Source organism: Aythya ferina, assembly GCF_964211825.1.
Source record: "Aythya ferina genome assembly, chromosome: 18".
Classification (NCBI taxonomy): Eukaryota; Metazoa; Chordata; class Aves; order Anseriformes; family Anatidae; genus Aythya; species Aythya ferina.
Genome location: NC_140317.1, coordinates 10,519,229 through 10,534,165, shown reverse-complemented (window position 1 = coordinate 10,534,165; position 14,937 = coordinate 10,519,229). Strand labels below are relative to the sequence as shown.

Sequence of the window (14,937 nt, the reverse complement as noted above, 5' to 3'; positions counted from 1 at the left end):
AGCGGAGCAGCAGGAGAGCAGAGTCTCAAACCCCAGCCCTGCACGAGGACGGATGCCCGGCCGCATTCCTGCCAGGGGGAAAAAAAAATCCTTGTTTTGTTCCCAAAGTAATGAAACCCAGGCTTTATTTCTAATTTGAGCGCAGCAAAGGGCGGCAGGTGCTTTGTGAGCTTTCCATGTAGGGCAGAGGGTGCAGGGATCCTGCCTCCTCGTTCCCAGCACGTTTGGCAGCGAGGCCCCATTCCCGGTACCGCTGCTCCGAACCCGGGACTTTCTTCCAGGAAAAGGTTTTGGGGCTGGAACAGTTGACACCCGTTCCCCTACCAGAAGAAGCAGCGCTGACAACAACATCCTTCTGCAGATTTACTAGGATTTCTGCCAGGTCCCGAGACGGGGGGAATGTTTTTCACCCATCTCCCTGCTGGGGCTTTGCAGAGCAAACATTGCACACGCGGGGCAGGGCCGAGCAGCAGAAATGAACTCCGAGGCCCTGTGCTCCCTTCTCCTCGTGGCTCAGCTCCTGATTTATGCCCACGGCCAGGGCATTTGCTCTCTGCTGCTGTTTTGCAGAGCTGCACACGCTGCTCCTGAGGAGCTCAGAGCCCATCAAAGGGCAGGATCAGCCCAGGATCGGAGGGCAAATGATGGGGGAAAGCGTTTGGAAGCTCCCCGGAGCCTCGCCGCGTCTTGGGGAGCACCAGGGAGGGGAATGGGAAAGCAGAGAGGGAGATGAAAAGGACTGACAAGAAACACCAATAAATTGCCGTCGTGCTGGGGTTCTTTTCGTGCCAAAGATATCTGCGTGCTGATTTCTCCCCCCGAGGCACGAACCTCTCCTGGTGGCCCAGAGCCGCTGGCACCCTAAGAATTACGAGGTGGGGAGGGGGACGGAGGCTCGCTGGGGTCAGCAGCTGATGGACAGGCATTGCCGGCAGGAATTAATCAAAGTTAATTGCTTTGGCTAAGTGGAATCGAGAACGTATTTGCCCGATTTGTTCAAAGTTTGCAGAATTTTGCCCCCGCTGCCCACTGAGTGCACCTGTATGGCCCCGCTGGCAATTCCCATTGTTAAAAGCGAACCCAAAGCACCAGCTCCACAGCCGGGTTGGGAACCCAAGGAACGTTTCACCTCGGGCAATCTCCCCAGGGCTAGGAGCCGGCATCGCCACATCCCCCGTTCCCCCAGCACACGGGTCCTATTTTTATTATTTTTATTTTTTTACTGATCTGAAGGAAAATTCGGGGAAACCCTGCAGCACCATGGCTCGAGCCCCAGCCCCGCAGCTGGGTGCAGGCAGCCGCTGCCGTGCCGTGCCCCCGGTGCCCCATTCCCTTCCTCCCCCAGGCACACTGGGGCCCAGTCGGTGCCGCCCGCTCCCAGTTTGACTCCCACGGCAAACCCCAGCAGGTGCCGCTCATACCCCCCCTTAAACCCCCCATTTAACTCCCCCCGAACCCCCTTAAACCCCCTCAAGCCCAACATAACTCCCTCTAAAACCCCCTACGACCCCCCTAAACCCCCTATAAGCCCCCTTAAACCCTCTCCAACCCCCATAACCCCACCCTTTAACCCCCACGACCCCCCAAAATCTGCCACGACCCTCCCTTAACCCCCATTAACCCCCTCCAACGCCCCATAACCCCCTCCAAATCCCCCATCTCCTCCCAACCCCCCTCGTTAAGCCCCCCAAACCTCCCATTAACGCCCCATTAACCCCCCCAACCCCCCATTAACCCCCAAAGCCCCCCTTAATGCCCCAATAACCCCCCTATCCACCCCAACCCCCATTAACCCCCCAACCCCCCCCACACCCTCCCATTACCCCCCTCCAAACCCCCCATAACCCCCATTAACCCCCCCAAAGCCCCCACATCCCCCCCACATCCCCCATAACCCCCCATTAACCCCCTCCAAACCCCCCATATCCCCCCCATAACCCCCCCAAATCTCCCATATCCTCCCCATATCCCCTCCAAACCCCCCTAGACCCCCATTAACCTCTTCCAAACCCCCCTAACCCCCCATTAACCCCCTCCAACCCCCCCTTATCCCCCCTCAACTCCCCCCATTAAGCCTCCTACACCCCCCATAACCCCTCCTACACCCCCCATAACCCCCCAAACCCCCCATTAACCCCCTCCAAACCCCATTAAGCCCCCTCCATATCCCCTCAAACCCCCCATTAATCCCCCCAAAACCCCATTAACCCCCTCCAAACCCCCCTAACCCCCCATTAACCCCCCTCAACTCCCCCCATTAAGCCTCCTACACCCCCCATAACCCCCTCCATATCCCCTCAAACCCCCCATTAATCCCCCCAAAGCCCCCATTAACCCCCTCCAACCCCCCCATATCGCCCCAAACCCCCTCCAAACCCCTATTATCTCCCCCAAACCCCTCTTATCCCCCCCAACCCCCCCATAATCCCCCCATAATCCCCCCAAACCCCCCATTAATCCCCCCATTAACCCCTCCCAACCCCCCTTATTCCCCCATAACCCCCCCATACCTCCCCCTTACTCCCCCATAACCCCCCATTACCCCCCCAACCCCCATTAACCCCCCTATACCCCCCCATTACCCCCCCCAACCCCCATTAACCCCCTCCAACCCCCCTTATCCCCCCCCAACCCCTCCATTAACCCTCCTACACCCCCCATAACCCCTCCTTATCCCCCCCCAACCCCCATTAACCCCCCCAAACCCCCCATAATCCCCCCAAACCCCCCATTAATCCCCCCAAACCCCCCATAACCCCCCATAACCCCCCCTTATCCCCCCCCAACCTCCCCCTTACCCCCCCATCACCCCCCCTTACCCCCCCATATCCCCCCCCCCCAACCCCTCCCCGTTCCGTTCCGTTCCGAGCCGCGCCGCAGCCGCGCCGGGCGCGCACATGGCGCTGCGGAGCCGCCGGCGGGGACCGGCTGCAGCCGGTCTATAAAGGGCCGGCCCCGAGCGGCCGCGGGCACCGGCAGCAGCCGCGGGGGCCCCGGGAGCAGCCGGCGGGCAGCGGGGCCGCCTCCTTCGCCCAAGGAGGGGGGGGGGCTGCCGACCATGGGCCGCCCCTAGCCCCCCTGCACCCCGGTGAGTTTGGTTTTTTTTTTTTTTTTTTTTTTTAATTTTTTTTTTTTTGCTATTTGGGGTGGGGGAGGGCTGGGTTAGAAGGTTGGTTTGTTATTATTTTTTTTTTTTTTGCGATTCTTTTGTGGTTTTTTTTGATTTTTTGGGGGTATTTTGTGCCCCCCCCCCCCCTCTCCACTTTGCCTCCCCTCCCCTTTTCCGCATCCCTTTATTTTTAGCCGGCGGCCCCGGCGCCCGCCGAGGAGCCGGTGCGGCGGTGGCGATGCAGAAATCAGGGCTGAAATGTGCCCCAAGTGATGCGGGGGGGGCTTTATCCTCACCCCCCCTCTATCCCTATCCCCCTCCCACGGCTCACTTTAATCCCCCTCGATCCCAAAATGCCCATTATGCACGCCGAGACCTGGGATTATTTCGTTTTTTTTTTCCCTAAATAGCAGGGTTCCTCCTCACCTCGCCCCCACCCCCGGTACCGTGACCCCGGGAGCTCAGCCCCGACCCCGCACCCTTTTTTTTTTTTTGGGGGGGGGGGGGGACGGACAAACTTCGAGCCCCACCGGTGGTCGTGGCCCCCTTTCCCAAGCCACGGGAAGGATGCTGGAGCCCACGCCCGGCTCCATCCCTTGGCAGAACCCCCTTGGAGAGCCGTGCACCGGCCCCAACCCACCTTGGGGCACCCCATGGAGGGGCAGCGGGGTGCTGGGTGCCCCCTACACCCCCCTGGGGGGGCGCAGAGCCCTCGCCAGGTCCCCCCGAGGCCACTCGCTGTCACCCGTGGGTGCCGCAGCCGGGCGGGCGATGGGCGAGAAGTTCCCCCGTGGGATGGGGAAGCGCTGCCGGAGCCGTTTGGGGTGGAAAATGGAGGAGGGAAACGCCTGGCAGAGCAGGGAAGGGGGGTGGAAGCTTTTGGGGTGCAGCCCCCTGCCGTCCCCCAAACTGTCTGGGTGCTGTGCCCCACCATCGGGATGTCCCCATCCCCGTCACCGCAGGTGTCGCGGCGCGGCTGAGCCCGAGGGCTGCGTGGGGAGCTGCTGGCAGCGGGGGCGTCCCTGCTGCGGCCACACAGACCCCCGGGAAGGTGAGGGCAGGCAGGGCTCGCAGCCCCGGAGCGGTGTTTTTTTGGGGAAGGAGCACGCACCCGGGGAGCTGCCAGCCGCCCCGAGCACCGGCAGCCGCTCACGGCGACGCACGGCGGCTTCGGCTTGCAGCAGCGTGCCGGCTCGTGGCACCGAGCAGCCCCGCAGGAAAGTAGGCAGCACCCAAAGGTGCTGGTGGGTGTCCCCCTGGATGTCAGGGAGGCGGGAGGATCGGGGACGGGGAGCGCCGTGGGAAGCCTGGGCGATCCCAGCCCTCTCCGGGTGCCGCGGTGGATCTTTCACGAACTGCATCCAGCCCCCTGCGCTGAACCGCAGCCGCTCGCTGGGTTTTGCTGCTGGGAACAGCTCACCCTGGTGCTGAGCGGGGAGTTTCTAGCCCTCGGTTCAAAGGGCAGGAGCAGAAATGGTCCCTGCGGGACCATCGAGGGAGGAACTCGAGCCCAGCGCCTGCATTTAATTCCTCAGCAGCCCAGGGACTGGCTGAGGGCACCTTACTGATGGTTTGGCTGCTAGGCCGTGCCTCCGTAAGCAGAATTCTTCTGAGGCTGATGCCTGGCTTGTTCTCTCCTCTCTCCCAGCTCAAAAATGACGGTCAAAGCTGTAAAAATGCCGTGCACCACTCCAAATGTTTATACTAAAGTGCCTGACGGAGGATGGGGTTGGACGGTTGCTTTTGCTTTCTTCTTCGTGGAAGCTCTGACGTACGGCATCATCAAATCCTTCGGCGTCTTCTTCAACGACCTGATGGACAGCTTTGACGAAACCAACAGCAGGATATCCTGGATCATATCCATCTGTGTGTTTGTGCAGACCTTCACAGGTAAGAGTAAAGGGCACCGGTCGGAAGGTGCAGTCGCGCTGCTGACTCAGCACCCGAGGGCCCGGTATCTGGGATATCTGGGACTTGTCTCTAATGGCTCCACGACACGTAACCCCATAAAGCCTGGAGGCCGTGTTCCTGGAACACCACAGAACGGCTGTCTGGACCTGCCAGTCCCTCTGAGCCTCTTGTCCTGCATGGCATGAGGGTGCAGCCCCCGTCCCTGGCTCCAGGGGCTGAGCCCAGCCCGGCTGCTCGGCTCTCATCAGCAATGAAACCGATGAAAAGAGAATTTCACAACCTAATTCCTCAGTGAAAAGCCTCAAACGTAACCTGAGCTTCACCGAAACCCGCTTGTTTCAATGGGTTTTGCAGCAGGTTTGTCCCCGGGCTGCCGTGCCTGGGTCTCTTCTGGAAGCTTTTTACCCGGGGGTGGCTGCAGGGGCGATGCTCTGCGAGGTTGAACGGGGAAGGTGATAACGTGGTGGGGACAGGGAGAGGGCAGAGGTGCGAGGAGAAGCTCCGAAGGGGTTGGCAGCAGGGCAAGCTGCTGACCTGTGTGTTAACCACCGACCTGTGCTGCCCACAGCTCCTCTGTCAACCGTCCTAAGCAATCGCTTCGGTCACCGCTTCGTCGTGATGGCCGGCGGGGTGCTGGTCAGCACGGGCATGGTCACTGCCTCCTTCGCCCGCACCGTCGCGGACATGTACGTCACCATCGGCCTCGTTTCTGGTGAGTTGTCCCCGTCCCAGTCCCTCCGTGCGCCTTCACGTGGCTTCCAGCGAGCTCTGCCTGGGCGCTGGGCAGGAGCCCCGCTCGCTGCTGGTTTAACTGGGATCGCTGGGGAGGAGAGAGCCCTTCGCAGGTCAAATCCTCCTCCTTTTCCCTCGCTTCTTGTCCCTGTTGTCTCGCCCTTTTTCCAATCTGGCCTGGGTGCCCCGCTCACATCTGCTGCCAGGGAGCTTTGCCTCGCGTACGGGAGCAACTGCTGCGGGCTCAGAGCCTTAAAGCAGATGAGGTCCTGAAAGCAAATACTGCTGTGTTTGGGAACAGGAGGCACTGCCTAGCAGGTTTGGGGTTTTGGGCCTTGTGTTTTGTTTTCTTCTTGGGTTTTGCTTTTGTTTTTTTTCTCTCGTCCAATTTAAAAAAATAACATTTTGGTTTCCCCAATGGTTTTCTTCCAGGGTGACTTGCTGAGTTGGCCGAAATGATACTGTAATCTCACCACCAGGAAAGCTGACTTAACGTGTTCTCGCATCAGTGTTTCCCCCTCCCTTTCTTGTTGTTATGGCAATTTTTGGCATTTATTCACAGGCCTCGGATACTGCCTCTCTTTCCTCCCGACTGTCACCATTTTATCACAGTATTTTGACAAAAGGCGCTCGCTGGTCACAGCAGTGGCATCGACAGGGGAATGTTTTGCTGTCTTCTCCTTCGCACCAGGTACAGTGCCTGAATTTTGTGAATTCCTGCATGCCTACACCCCAATCCTGCCCTGAGCCTTCTCCCAACCAAGAGGTGCTCGTTGGCCTTGCCATGAGCTGCTGCAGCCCCTGGGTTGTAGCTGATGTGTCTGTGGCTCTTACTTGTAATCCTAAAGAGCGGTCTGACCATGGCAAACACCCTCCCCAGCTGAGGTGCTGTGCATCAGGGAGGGATCCCGAGTCCCCCAGCACGAGGGATGGTGCTGGGGTCCCTGCAGCCACCCCGAGCTGCAGCAGGGAGAGGGAAAGGGGCACAGGCAGGTGCTGGGGAAAGGGCTGCACTCCCCCCAGTGCTGCCTGGCACACTGAGCCCTGCCACGCTGCCACCCGACCCGCTGGCTCCCTATATAGAGCTGGCAGGCTAAAAATAAGACTTGAGAAACTCCAGCTATTTAAAACACAGGCAGCACAAATAACTGCTCCTAAAGGTTAGTGGGCTCGTGCCGAGCACAGGCAGATGGACGGCCACAGCCTGCTGGGGACCTGCCCCCAGCCCAGGAGGGGAGAGCATCCCACATGGCCCCATCCTGCCCTGTCCCCATCCTGCCCTGTCCCCAGCAGTGTGTCTTGGGCCTTTCCTTCAGTAGCAGCCTCGTGTGCACCCTTCTGCTTGGCTAATGCCCATCCCAGAGCTCATCTCGTTGCAGCTGAGGGCTTGTAATGAAGCAGCCGCACGCACCTTTGAGCAAGGCCGAGAGACTTCCTCTGGTAGCTGGTTGCAGGGTGGGGTCAGCTGAAAGAGGAAACTCAAGCGTTGCGTTCGCTCTCATTCACTAAAAATAACCCCACCTCCATCCCTGCACATCCCAAACCCCCTGGGACCTCCGAAGTGACAAGCGGCGAGATGGCTTCTGCTAGCCAGATGTGAGATGTGGTGCCTGGGCTCCCTGCTGAGATCTGGGTGCCCACCCCTGGGTGGCCCTGGGCAGGGCAGGAGGGGCCCACAAGGGTATTCAGGACCCTTTGAGGTGCTCAGGACCCTTTGACTGGTGCCCGAAGTGCCACGGCTTTGGTTGCTCCGCTAACCTGAAATTCAGACAGCTGCTTGGTGTGGCCGCAGGGGTTTTTAGTTACGCTCTGTTCCTGTGCTCTCTTTCCTCAGCAATTACTGCTCTGAAGGAGCAGATCGGCTGGAGATACAGCCTGCTGTCTGTTGGGGTGCTGCAGCTGAGCATCGTCGTCTGCGGGTCGCTGCTGCGCCCCATTGTCATCAAAGAGCAGGCAGAAGAAGAAGTGAAAGCGCAGCCTCCGGAGGAGCCCACGGAGACAAAGTACATGCTTGAAAACGAGCAAACACGCACCTCAATAGAGTCCATTGACTCAGGAGTCGAAATAACTACCTCACCCAGAAATGTGCCTGGAAACACCAAAGCAGAGCCGAAAAGTGAAGAACCAAAGGAACATGCACAGACCCTCGTTGGAAACAACAGCCCCCCTACAGAACCAAAAACCAAACTACTGGACTTTTCTGTGATGAGAGACTCTAGCTTTATCTGTTATGCATTCTTTGGCCTATTTGCTACCCTGGGGTTCTTCGCTCCCTCCCTGTACATCATTCCCCTGAGTCGCAGCCTGGGCATCAGCAAAGACCACTCTGCATACATACTGTCTGCCATGGCGATCGCAGAGGTCTTTGGCAGAATTTCAGCTGGCTGGGTTCTCAACAAAAAGCCTATCCGCAAGATCTACATCGAGCTCATCTGTGTCGTTCTGCTGTCTGTAGCACTGTTTGCCTTCCCTTTCGCCTCCGAGTTCTGGGGGCTGATGACATGTAGCATATTTTTCGGGTTCATGCTGGGAACAGTAGCGGGCACACACATTCCTCTGCTGGCAGAAGACGACGTGGTTGGCATTGCAAAAATGTCTTCTGCAGCTGGAGTCTACGTCTTCATTCAGAGCTTAGCTGGGTTGGCTGGCCCACCCCTTGCAGGTAACTAAAACTTCCCTCGTGCTTTTTGGGTGCCTGATAAATGCTGGTGCTGACCTGTCTAGAAGGTATTGCGATGGCCCTAGTCGTAGTGCTACCCTAAAGACCTGCAGCTAGCGCGAGGAGGCTCTCAGAGCCAGAAGACTGCTGCAATGCAGCTCTGCAGAGTCCCAAAGACGAGGCAGGCTCCACGGAGGAACCTCAGGGCAGAGCAAAATGCTGCAGTGCTGCCCTGATCCTGTTAGAAACCCAACGCTGGCATCAGTTCAGGCTGTAGTGAGCGGCAGAAGCAGACTGCTTTCCCTGTGCAGGTGGTCTTACCACACACTGCAAAAAAAAAAAAAAAAGTGACGTCTATCAGAGGAGAAGTATTTCAGTCCTAGTGTCCCTGCAGTGACTCAGGTCTTCTGACTTGCAGAAAGATGACTAAATGTAATGTTTTCCCACCTTTCCTTTAAGGTAGCATCTGTTTGTCATCAGTTATCTCTTCCTTGCAAATATTGATGCAGTGGGCCCCGTAGGAATCCTCTTCTAAGTGGGGTGGGCAAGAGCGTGGGGTAAAGTTGCGGCTAACTGGTGTAAATGTGTCTTCCATAGGTGTCTTAGTGGATAAAACACAGAACTACAGCTCAGCCTTCTACTCCTGTGCTGCTGGCATGGTCCTGGGTGCTGTGTTTCTGTCCTTGGTGAGGCCGTGCAAGGCTGGGCTGTGCCACCAGCAGCAGCCGGGCGCGGAGGAAGGTGCAGCAGAAGGCACGGCGGAAGGCACGCAAGACTTGCCAGAGGACTTCATCGAAATGGATATCGGAAAAGCAGATCATTCAGGAAAAGGCTGTGACAGCGCGGCGTAAAAAACTGTCCCTTCTCCATCTAATGAACTTGGTGTAAGCCTGGGGAACGTGTCAGCTCTGCTCCACATTTTAAAACTCCATTCTAAAGGGAATGTGAAATTTTAAATGTGAACAGAACAGTTGCTATTAACAAACAACTTTTTTTTTTTATTGTTAGAACTTTTTTAACCAACAATGGAAAGCTCCATAGAAAATACAGATAGCCACATAAGAATAATTCGTGTCTAGCATGAAGCTGTGATGCACACTCCTGCTTTCCCGATAACACGCATAGGTAAAGGCTCGACTGATCCCACGTGGAAACCAGAACAGCAGAAGCAGCCCGTGCAAGGCAACCTGGCAGTGCAGTCTCTGACTGGCTCCGTTCATCCCGTACTGCAGATCCTGCACAGTCACAAACCAACTGCACCAACTAGAGATGAGTATTTGTGCAACACTAGTAGCCAACTGCATTTTCTTTCGGAAGAATACGGACTTATATTTTAGACTTGAGGAGGAGGCTAGCCTAGATAGCTGACTTAAACCATTGCTATTGTTCTTCTAATTAACTTGAATGTCACAAATGCTGGGAAATCAGAGGTTCCATATGTCTTTGTGGCCAGTTATTACTGCACATATTTCATGATAAGATCATTTTTCTTCTCCTGATTGGTTTCCTTCGAACCGCCTTGTATCACTAGTCTGCCCAGATGTACTGTTTCTAATTTAACTAGTATTTATTAATTTATTCTAAGATAGTTAAAGGACATTATCTTAACTGGAGAGGAAAAATAATCTTTTGCATAATGGAAAACTGTCTTTACATCAAACCTTTCAATACCTATCTTGTATTGCTAGCTTGTGAAATTGTTGGGGAAACTCACAGCATAGACTATAGCTGTTTTTAATAGGTAGGCCCTAGGTAACCCCCTTGTTATTTAAAATAATAATAATAAAAACCCTACAGATTCACTCTCTCCTTCCATAAGGCCTCAGCTGCTGTCAGTGGACCTGGCTCTACTGCCGTAGGCAGACCGCCACGCAGTGAGGATTTGGCCCAGCGTGTCTTAACATCTGAATGTACCCAAACGTCTCACCTAGGGGTGCACGGGGACAGCTCTGCCACATCTCTGAACGAATGTGGAGTCCCTCGATGCTGTCCTGGCCAGGCGCTGGTCCTAGCAGTGCCCCTTCCTCCCCAACCTCAGTGAGAGGCCTTTTGCTGCTGACTTCAGTGAGAAAAAGAACTGGAGCCCGTGTGTATTTAATGTGTAAAAGGAAGTATAAAAGACCACGTACTAGCTGTTCATTTAGTCTTAACAGGAGCGATTCCTACTCCCAGTGACACAAGCTTGCTTACCCCACCTATGTGCATCTTACCGCCTCTAGGCAACTCAGGGGGAACAAATAAAACGAGTCTGTTTCAGTTTGAGTACACGTGCTTTGGAAAAAAAAAAAGCATTTCTGTGTATTTAAGTGGAAGTGGCATCATGCATTAACTGCTACACTGACATGTCCGTGTCTTTTACCAGCCATAGAAACGTGGGACAATCTGTAGAACTCCTCTTTGGGAAGGTGCTTGATTTGTTTTTGTCTTAGATGTCCAAAAAAAAGAAAAAAATATAGAAACAGGCACTCATGCAACGAAGTGGCTAGAGCAATCCATCGTCACTGCCTGAAAACTGTTGTGACCATGCTGCAGTCTCGTGTCCTTTCTATGCCTCAGCACTTTATCACCCACAGCAGAACCTCGCTGCGTCGCGCCAAGGACTGGAAGACCCCTTACCGAGAACTCGAGTGTTGCGAGTCAGTGAGTAACTGAACAAATCCCGCGTTGCATTCAGATGTACTTTATTTATTGTTAATTTATGATACTTCAAGCATTTGGGTAAATGTTCTGTAGCCTATAATTGTAAGATTATTGAAGTCTTTGTAATATGAGACCTCACTACAGCACTTTGCTATTACAACTCTGCTTGGAAGTGGAATAAGGCCTCCAGGTTTTGCGTGTGTGTGAAAGCTCCCTGTTCTGCAGATTTACGAGGTTCTACTGTAACTTTTTTTACAACAATTTCCAATACAGATCAAATAATACGTTTGTCACTGACCTCGCCGTACGTTTCTGTCCTGTCTGTGTGTGCGCGGGCTCGGCAGACCCAGACGCGGGCTTCAGTGCGCCCAGAGCAGGATCTACCCATTTGTAACACACCTAGTGGGCTCTGGAAAAAAAAACCCTAAAACACTGACTTTGCAATAAACTTTTCCTTTTTTTCCCTTTTTTTTGAATGATTAAGAAAATGAAGGAGCTCCTTTCCGTGCCTCCCTCCTGCCTGTCCCTAGGAGCAGGGCTGGGTCTCTGCTGGCCTCGTGGTGCTTTGGGGTCCCGCTGCTGCTTCCCCTCCCGGGGCTGTGGTGTCGCACTTCCTCGGGCTGAAGCGGCGTGGTTACCCTGCAAATTGGGCAATCCTACAATCATACCTTCCTTTAAATGAGCTGTTTGGAAGCCATCTGCTTGGTGCTGACCTCAAGGAGACTCCTGCAAACCCTCAGCAGCGCAGGCCTGGTTCTGGGCAGCCTTTTCTCCTTCTGAGCGGTGGCTGAATTGGCGGTGCTTAGGGACATTATCCTCGCGGCTTCAAGAAGCAGGCAATCATGTAATTATTTTATCATCTCGCTGAATTGCAGAATACTTTCTACGTGCCAGGCTAGGCGGCTCCCATATCAAAAATCAAACTAATAAATACCAGGCCAGTCGCACTAAGGGGCACTTTTCCCTTCCCCAAACCTTATTTCTCCCTCCACCACGCGACGTTACACCCTTCCCTGTTTAACCTGTAACTCCTAGACTCACCAAACCCTACCAGGAGTAATACGGCCACGCTGCTAAATTCCAAATACGAGCATGGGTTAGATCTGCAAATGACTCGTTGAAGGACTCATCGCACCACCGACAGGCATTAATTGCAATTTATTTGCATTCTAGTTGCAGCAGTCCCAGGACAGAGGTAGGTGATCACACGTGCAAGCAGAGCAGACGACACAAATACCAAGCTCCCAGGAAGCCAATCTGTCTCCCAATCTGACTCTGGCTCCATTGCAGCAGTGAACAAACACGCTTTGCAACAACTTCCCCAAAACAACAACAAAAAAGCACTACAAAGGCCGCACACTGTTCATATCCTTATAAAGATGAGCACATAAAACTGTAACACTATCAGATGTCTCCCAGCACACAAACAATTTGGAGTAATTCTTCCCACCTGGTTTAAATTAATGGCCCATGACCTCCCTGCTCATCCTGGTATGAAGGCATTAATGCCAGAACAAAATAGGGTGGAAATGCTTTTATTCAGTAACTGTGTATAGCTACTTCATGCCAGTAAATCAGAGGGCAACGAGTGACAGGAGTCACTTCTGTGAGCCTCGGTATCCCTTTCCAAAGGACTTGTACAAGATTTTATACTCCTGTAGCCATCTAGCCAACGAGGCCACTGCCAGGCAGATGTAAGTAAAGGAAATTGCACAAGGGCAGCTTGCAGCAGGACAAGCAGCCCTCAGCCCCTAGGTGTCTGTCCATTCTACAGCAGAAAGGAAGCTGTACAATGTTGTTTTTTGTCATTTTTTCCATTTAAAACTAAAGGGAACGGCAAGCTCTTAGTTTTTTTTTTTCACTTGTTTTAGATAAGCCAACGTCAGGTTCCTAAAGGGACAAACAAGTCTTTAAAAATAGCTAAACTGGTCTGGGAGAGACCGGAAAAAAATGAAGTAGGTGCTTACAAAACAACACAAGTGTTTTAATGATTCCCCTCAGATGTTACTTGTTAGCATCTGAGATCATTGTTTTCCAGCTGCCCGTAGTAAACATGACCTGAATTTTTTGGTGATGCAAGCACTGACAGCAGTCCCTCTCCCTCTTTAAGGCTCATCCTTAGGATGTTCAGAGCTCGGTTGTAGCTCGCTGAACTGCTGGCTTTGCTGAAAGACAACGACAAGGCGCCGTTTTCCAGAGGTGGGACCCTGCACTTGACCACTTGGTGACATCGGAAGGCCAAATCCCTCCTCGGTCCTGCAGTGCCACGCCGAGGACTCGCTTTCCCCTCCGGTCAGTGAGGTTCTGCACCACCAGCATGCATCCAGAAGGACGGGGGATGCCGTTGGGGCTGGAGAGGGAAGAGTTCCCTCTAGTGTAGCGCTGCTGCACGAGGCCTGGGAAAGGCTCTCGAGCATCCGAAGCTGCTCTCGGTTACAGAACCCCATCTGCAGCTGCAACGTGTGTGCCTCCCACGGATGCAAGCCACCTCTGGGGCTCCTGGCAGGAACACGCCGAGATTTTGAGATCTTCCCCCCGCAGTTTTGCTCACCCAGACTTTTACTTGCAGGATATGCAAACTCAGGGCTGTGTTAGCATAAAGCTTTTCTTTTTTATTTTTTTTTTTTATTTTTTTTTTAATTTTCCTTCTTGCAAATTGCAGCAAGCCACCTAATAAATCAAACACAACCCCCCACCCTCTTTCCTACAGCAGTTGTCAAGCTCCAGTTACGACAATTTGCGGTAAAATATTACTCACCAACACTTTGGCCCGTGCGAGCAGCTCTGCCTCTGTAAAGACAGCCCCCTAAATCACTGCTTTGTCACAGAAGCCACAAGCATAACCAAAAGACTTATTACACGCAGACATTATGAGAATAAGGCCAACGAGACAATAGCTTCCCCGGCTTCCTTTTTGTCAAAGCTTTCATTAATGTTGTGAACGGGTTTTTCTGCTGCGGCCGCTGCCGGCTGCCTGCCACAGCCCGGCTGGCAGCGGCACGGCACAAACCGGCCCCAGGGAGCCCCAGCAGCAGCGAGACCGAGCATCACCTCCTGCTCAGCATCTCCTCGTGCCCAGCATCTCCTCGTGCTGGGTCAGATCCTGCCCTCCCCGGGCGCTCTGGCGATTTCCTTTTGGTCTCCGCGAGGTTACACCAACGCCACGGGAAGTGATCGCAGGGAGGCATTTCAAGCACATCGAGGCTTTTGCATTTTGCCATTGATGTGGCTGTGGTTTTTTTTATGTTTTGTTTTTTTGTTTTAACCTGCTGCAAAATGAGTCGAAGTTATGAAATAACCAGAGAAATTGCAGCTGGGTTTGAGGGCCTGCAGGAGACGGGCACGTGGGCAGCAGGCACCAGCTCCATACCAGGTAGGTGTCCCACCGCAGCCCCAACCGGTGGGAGCAGAGCTTTGAGGACAACTGGGCTTCCCCTGCCACTTGTGCTCACAATTCAGCACGTGCAGGAGGGAGCTAGCACAGTAACCACTACGCTCTGGCACTCACGCCCTGCATTCCCCCAGAAAACCTGCAGCAGAGTGAGGGGAAGAGGCTGCTCTTGTGTGCACAGCTCCCTGCCTGCTGGGAAATGTCCCTTCCCCTCCTCCTGCAACAGCCCAGGCCTCCAGCACGAGCTCTGAGCTTGCCCTGATCATACCAAGTAAATCAGCAAACCCTGCCTGCACTTGTATCTCCCTTCCTTACGCACCCCCGGCGTTATCAGCAAGAGCTTATCAGCGGCAGCCACTCGGGAGGAACAGCCCCACGGCATTATCGGGTGCCGCAGGGCTGGGAGTGTTGCTGGCAGCCGGTCCCACAGCCACAGGGCTCAGGCTGGCTCAGCACCTCCAGGAAAAGCCAGATTCCCTCCAGGACATTGCCAAG

General features: G+C 54.4%; 3 protein-coding genes across 10 annotated transcripts in view; 2 read left to right on the top strand and 1 right to left on the bottom strand.

Moving 5' to 3' along the window:
• RGS9 (regulator of G protein signaling 9) overlaps positions 1 to 14,937 on the top strand; it is a 169,847-nt gene that overhangs the window by 74,275 nt on the left and 80,635 nt on the right. The window lies entirely within an intron of this gene.
• Positions 1 to 14,937, bottom strand: part of ARSG (arylsulfatase G) — a 44,236-nt gene that overhangs the window by 18,341 nt on the left and 10,958 nt on the right. The gene's annotated exons all lie outside the window — the stretch shown is intronic.
• Positions 2,894 to 14,715, top strand: SLC16A6 (solute carrier family 16 member 6). Of its 2 annotated transcripts, XM_084491815.1 has the most exons (6): positions 2,894 to 3,088; positions 4,758 to 4,999; positions 5,589 to 5,732; positions 6,315 to 6,443; positions 7,587 to 8,414; positions 9,009 to 14,715. In XM_084491815.1, exons 2-6 carry the CDS (start codon positions 4,765 to 4,767, stop codon positions 9,260 to 9,262), a joined length of 1,590 nt encoding a protein of 529 aa, XP_084347941.1. In that variant the 5' UTR covers positions 2,894 to 3,088; positions 4,758 to 4,764; the 3' UTR covers positions 9,263 to 14,715. The 2 variants fall into 2 exon arrangements, with proteins under 2 accessions (XP_084347941.1, XP_084347942.1); XM_084491816.1 differs by lacking the exon at positions 2,894 to 3,088 and having other exon boundaries at positions 4,857 to 5,377.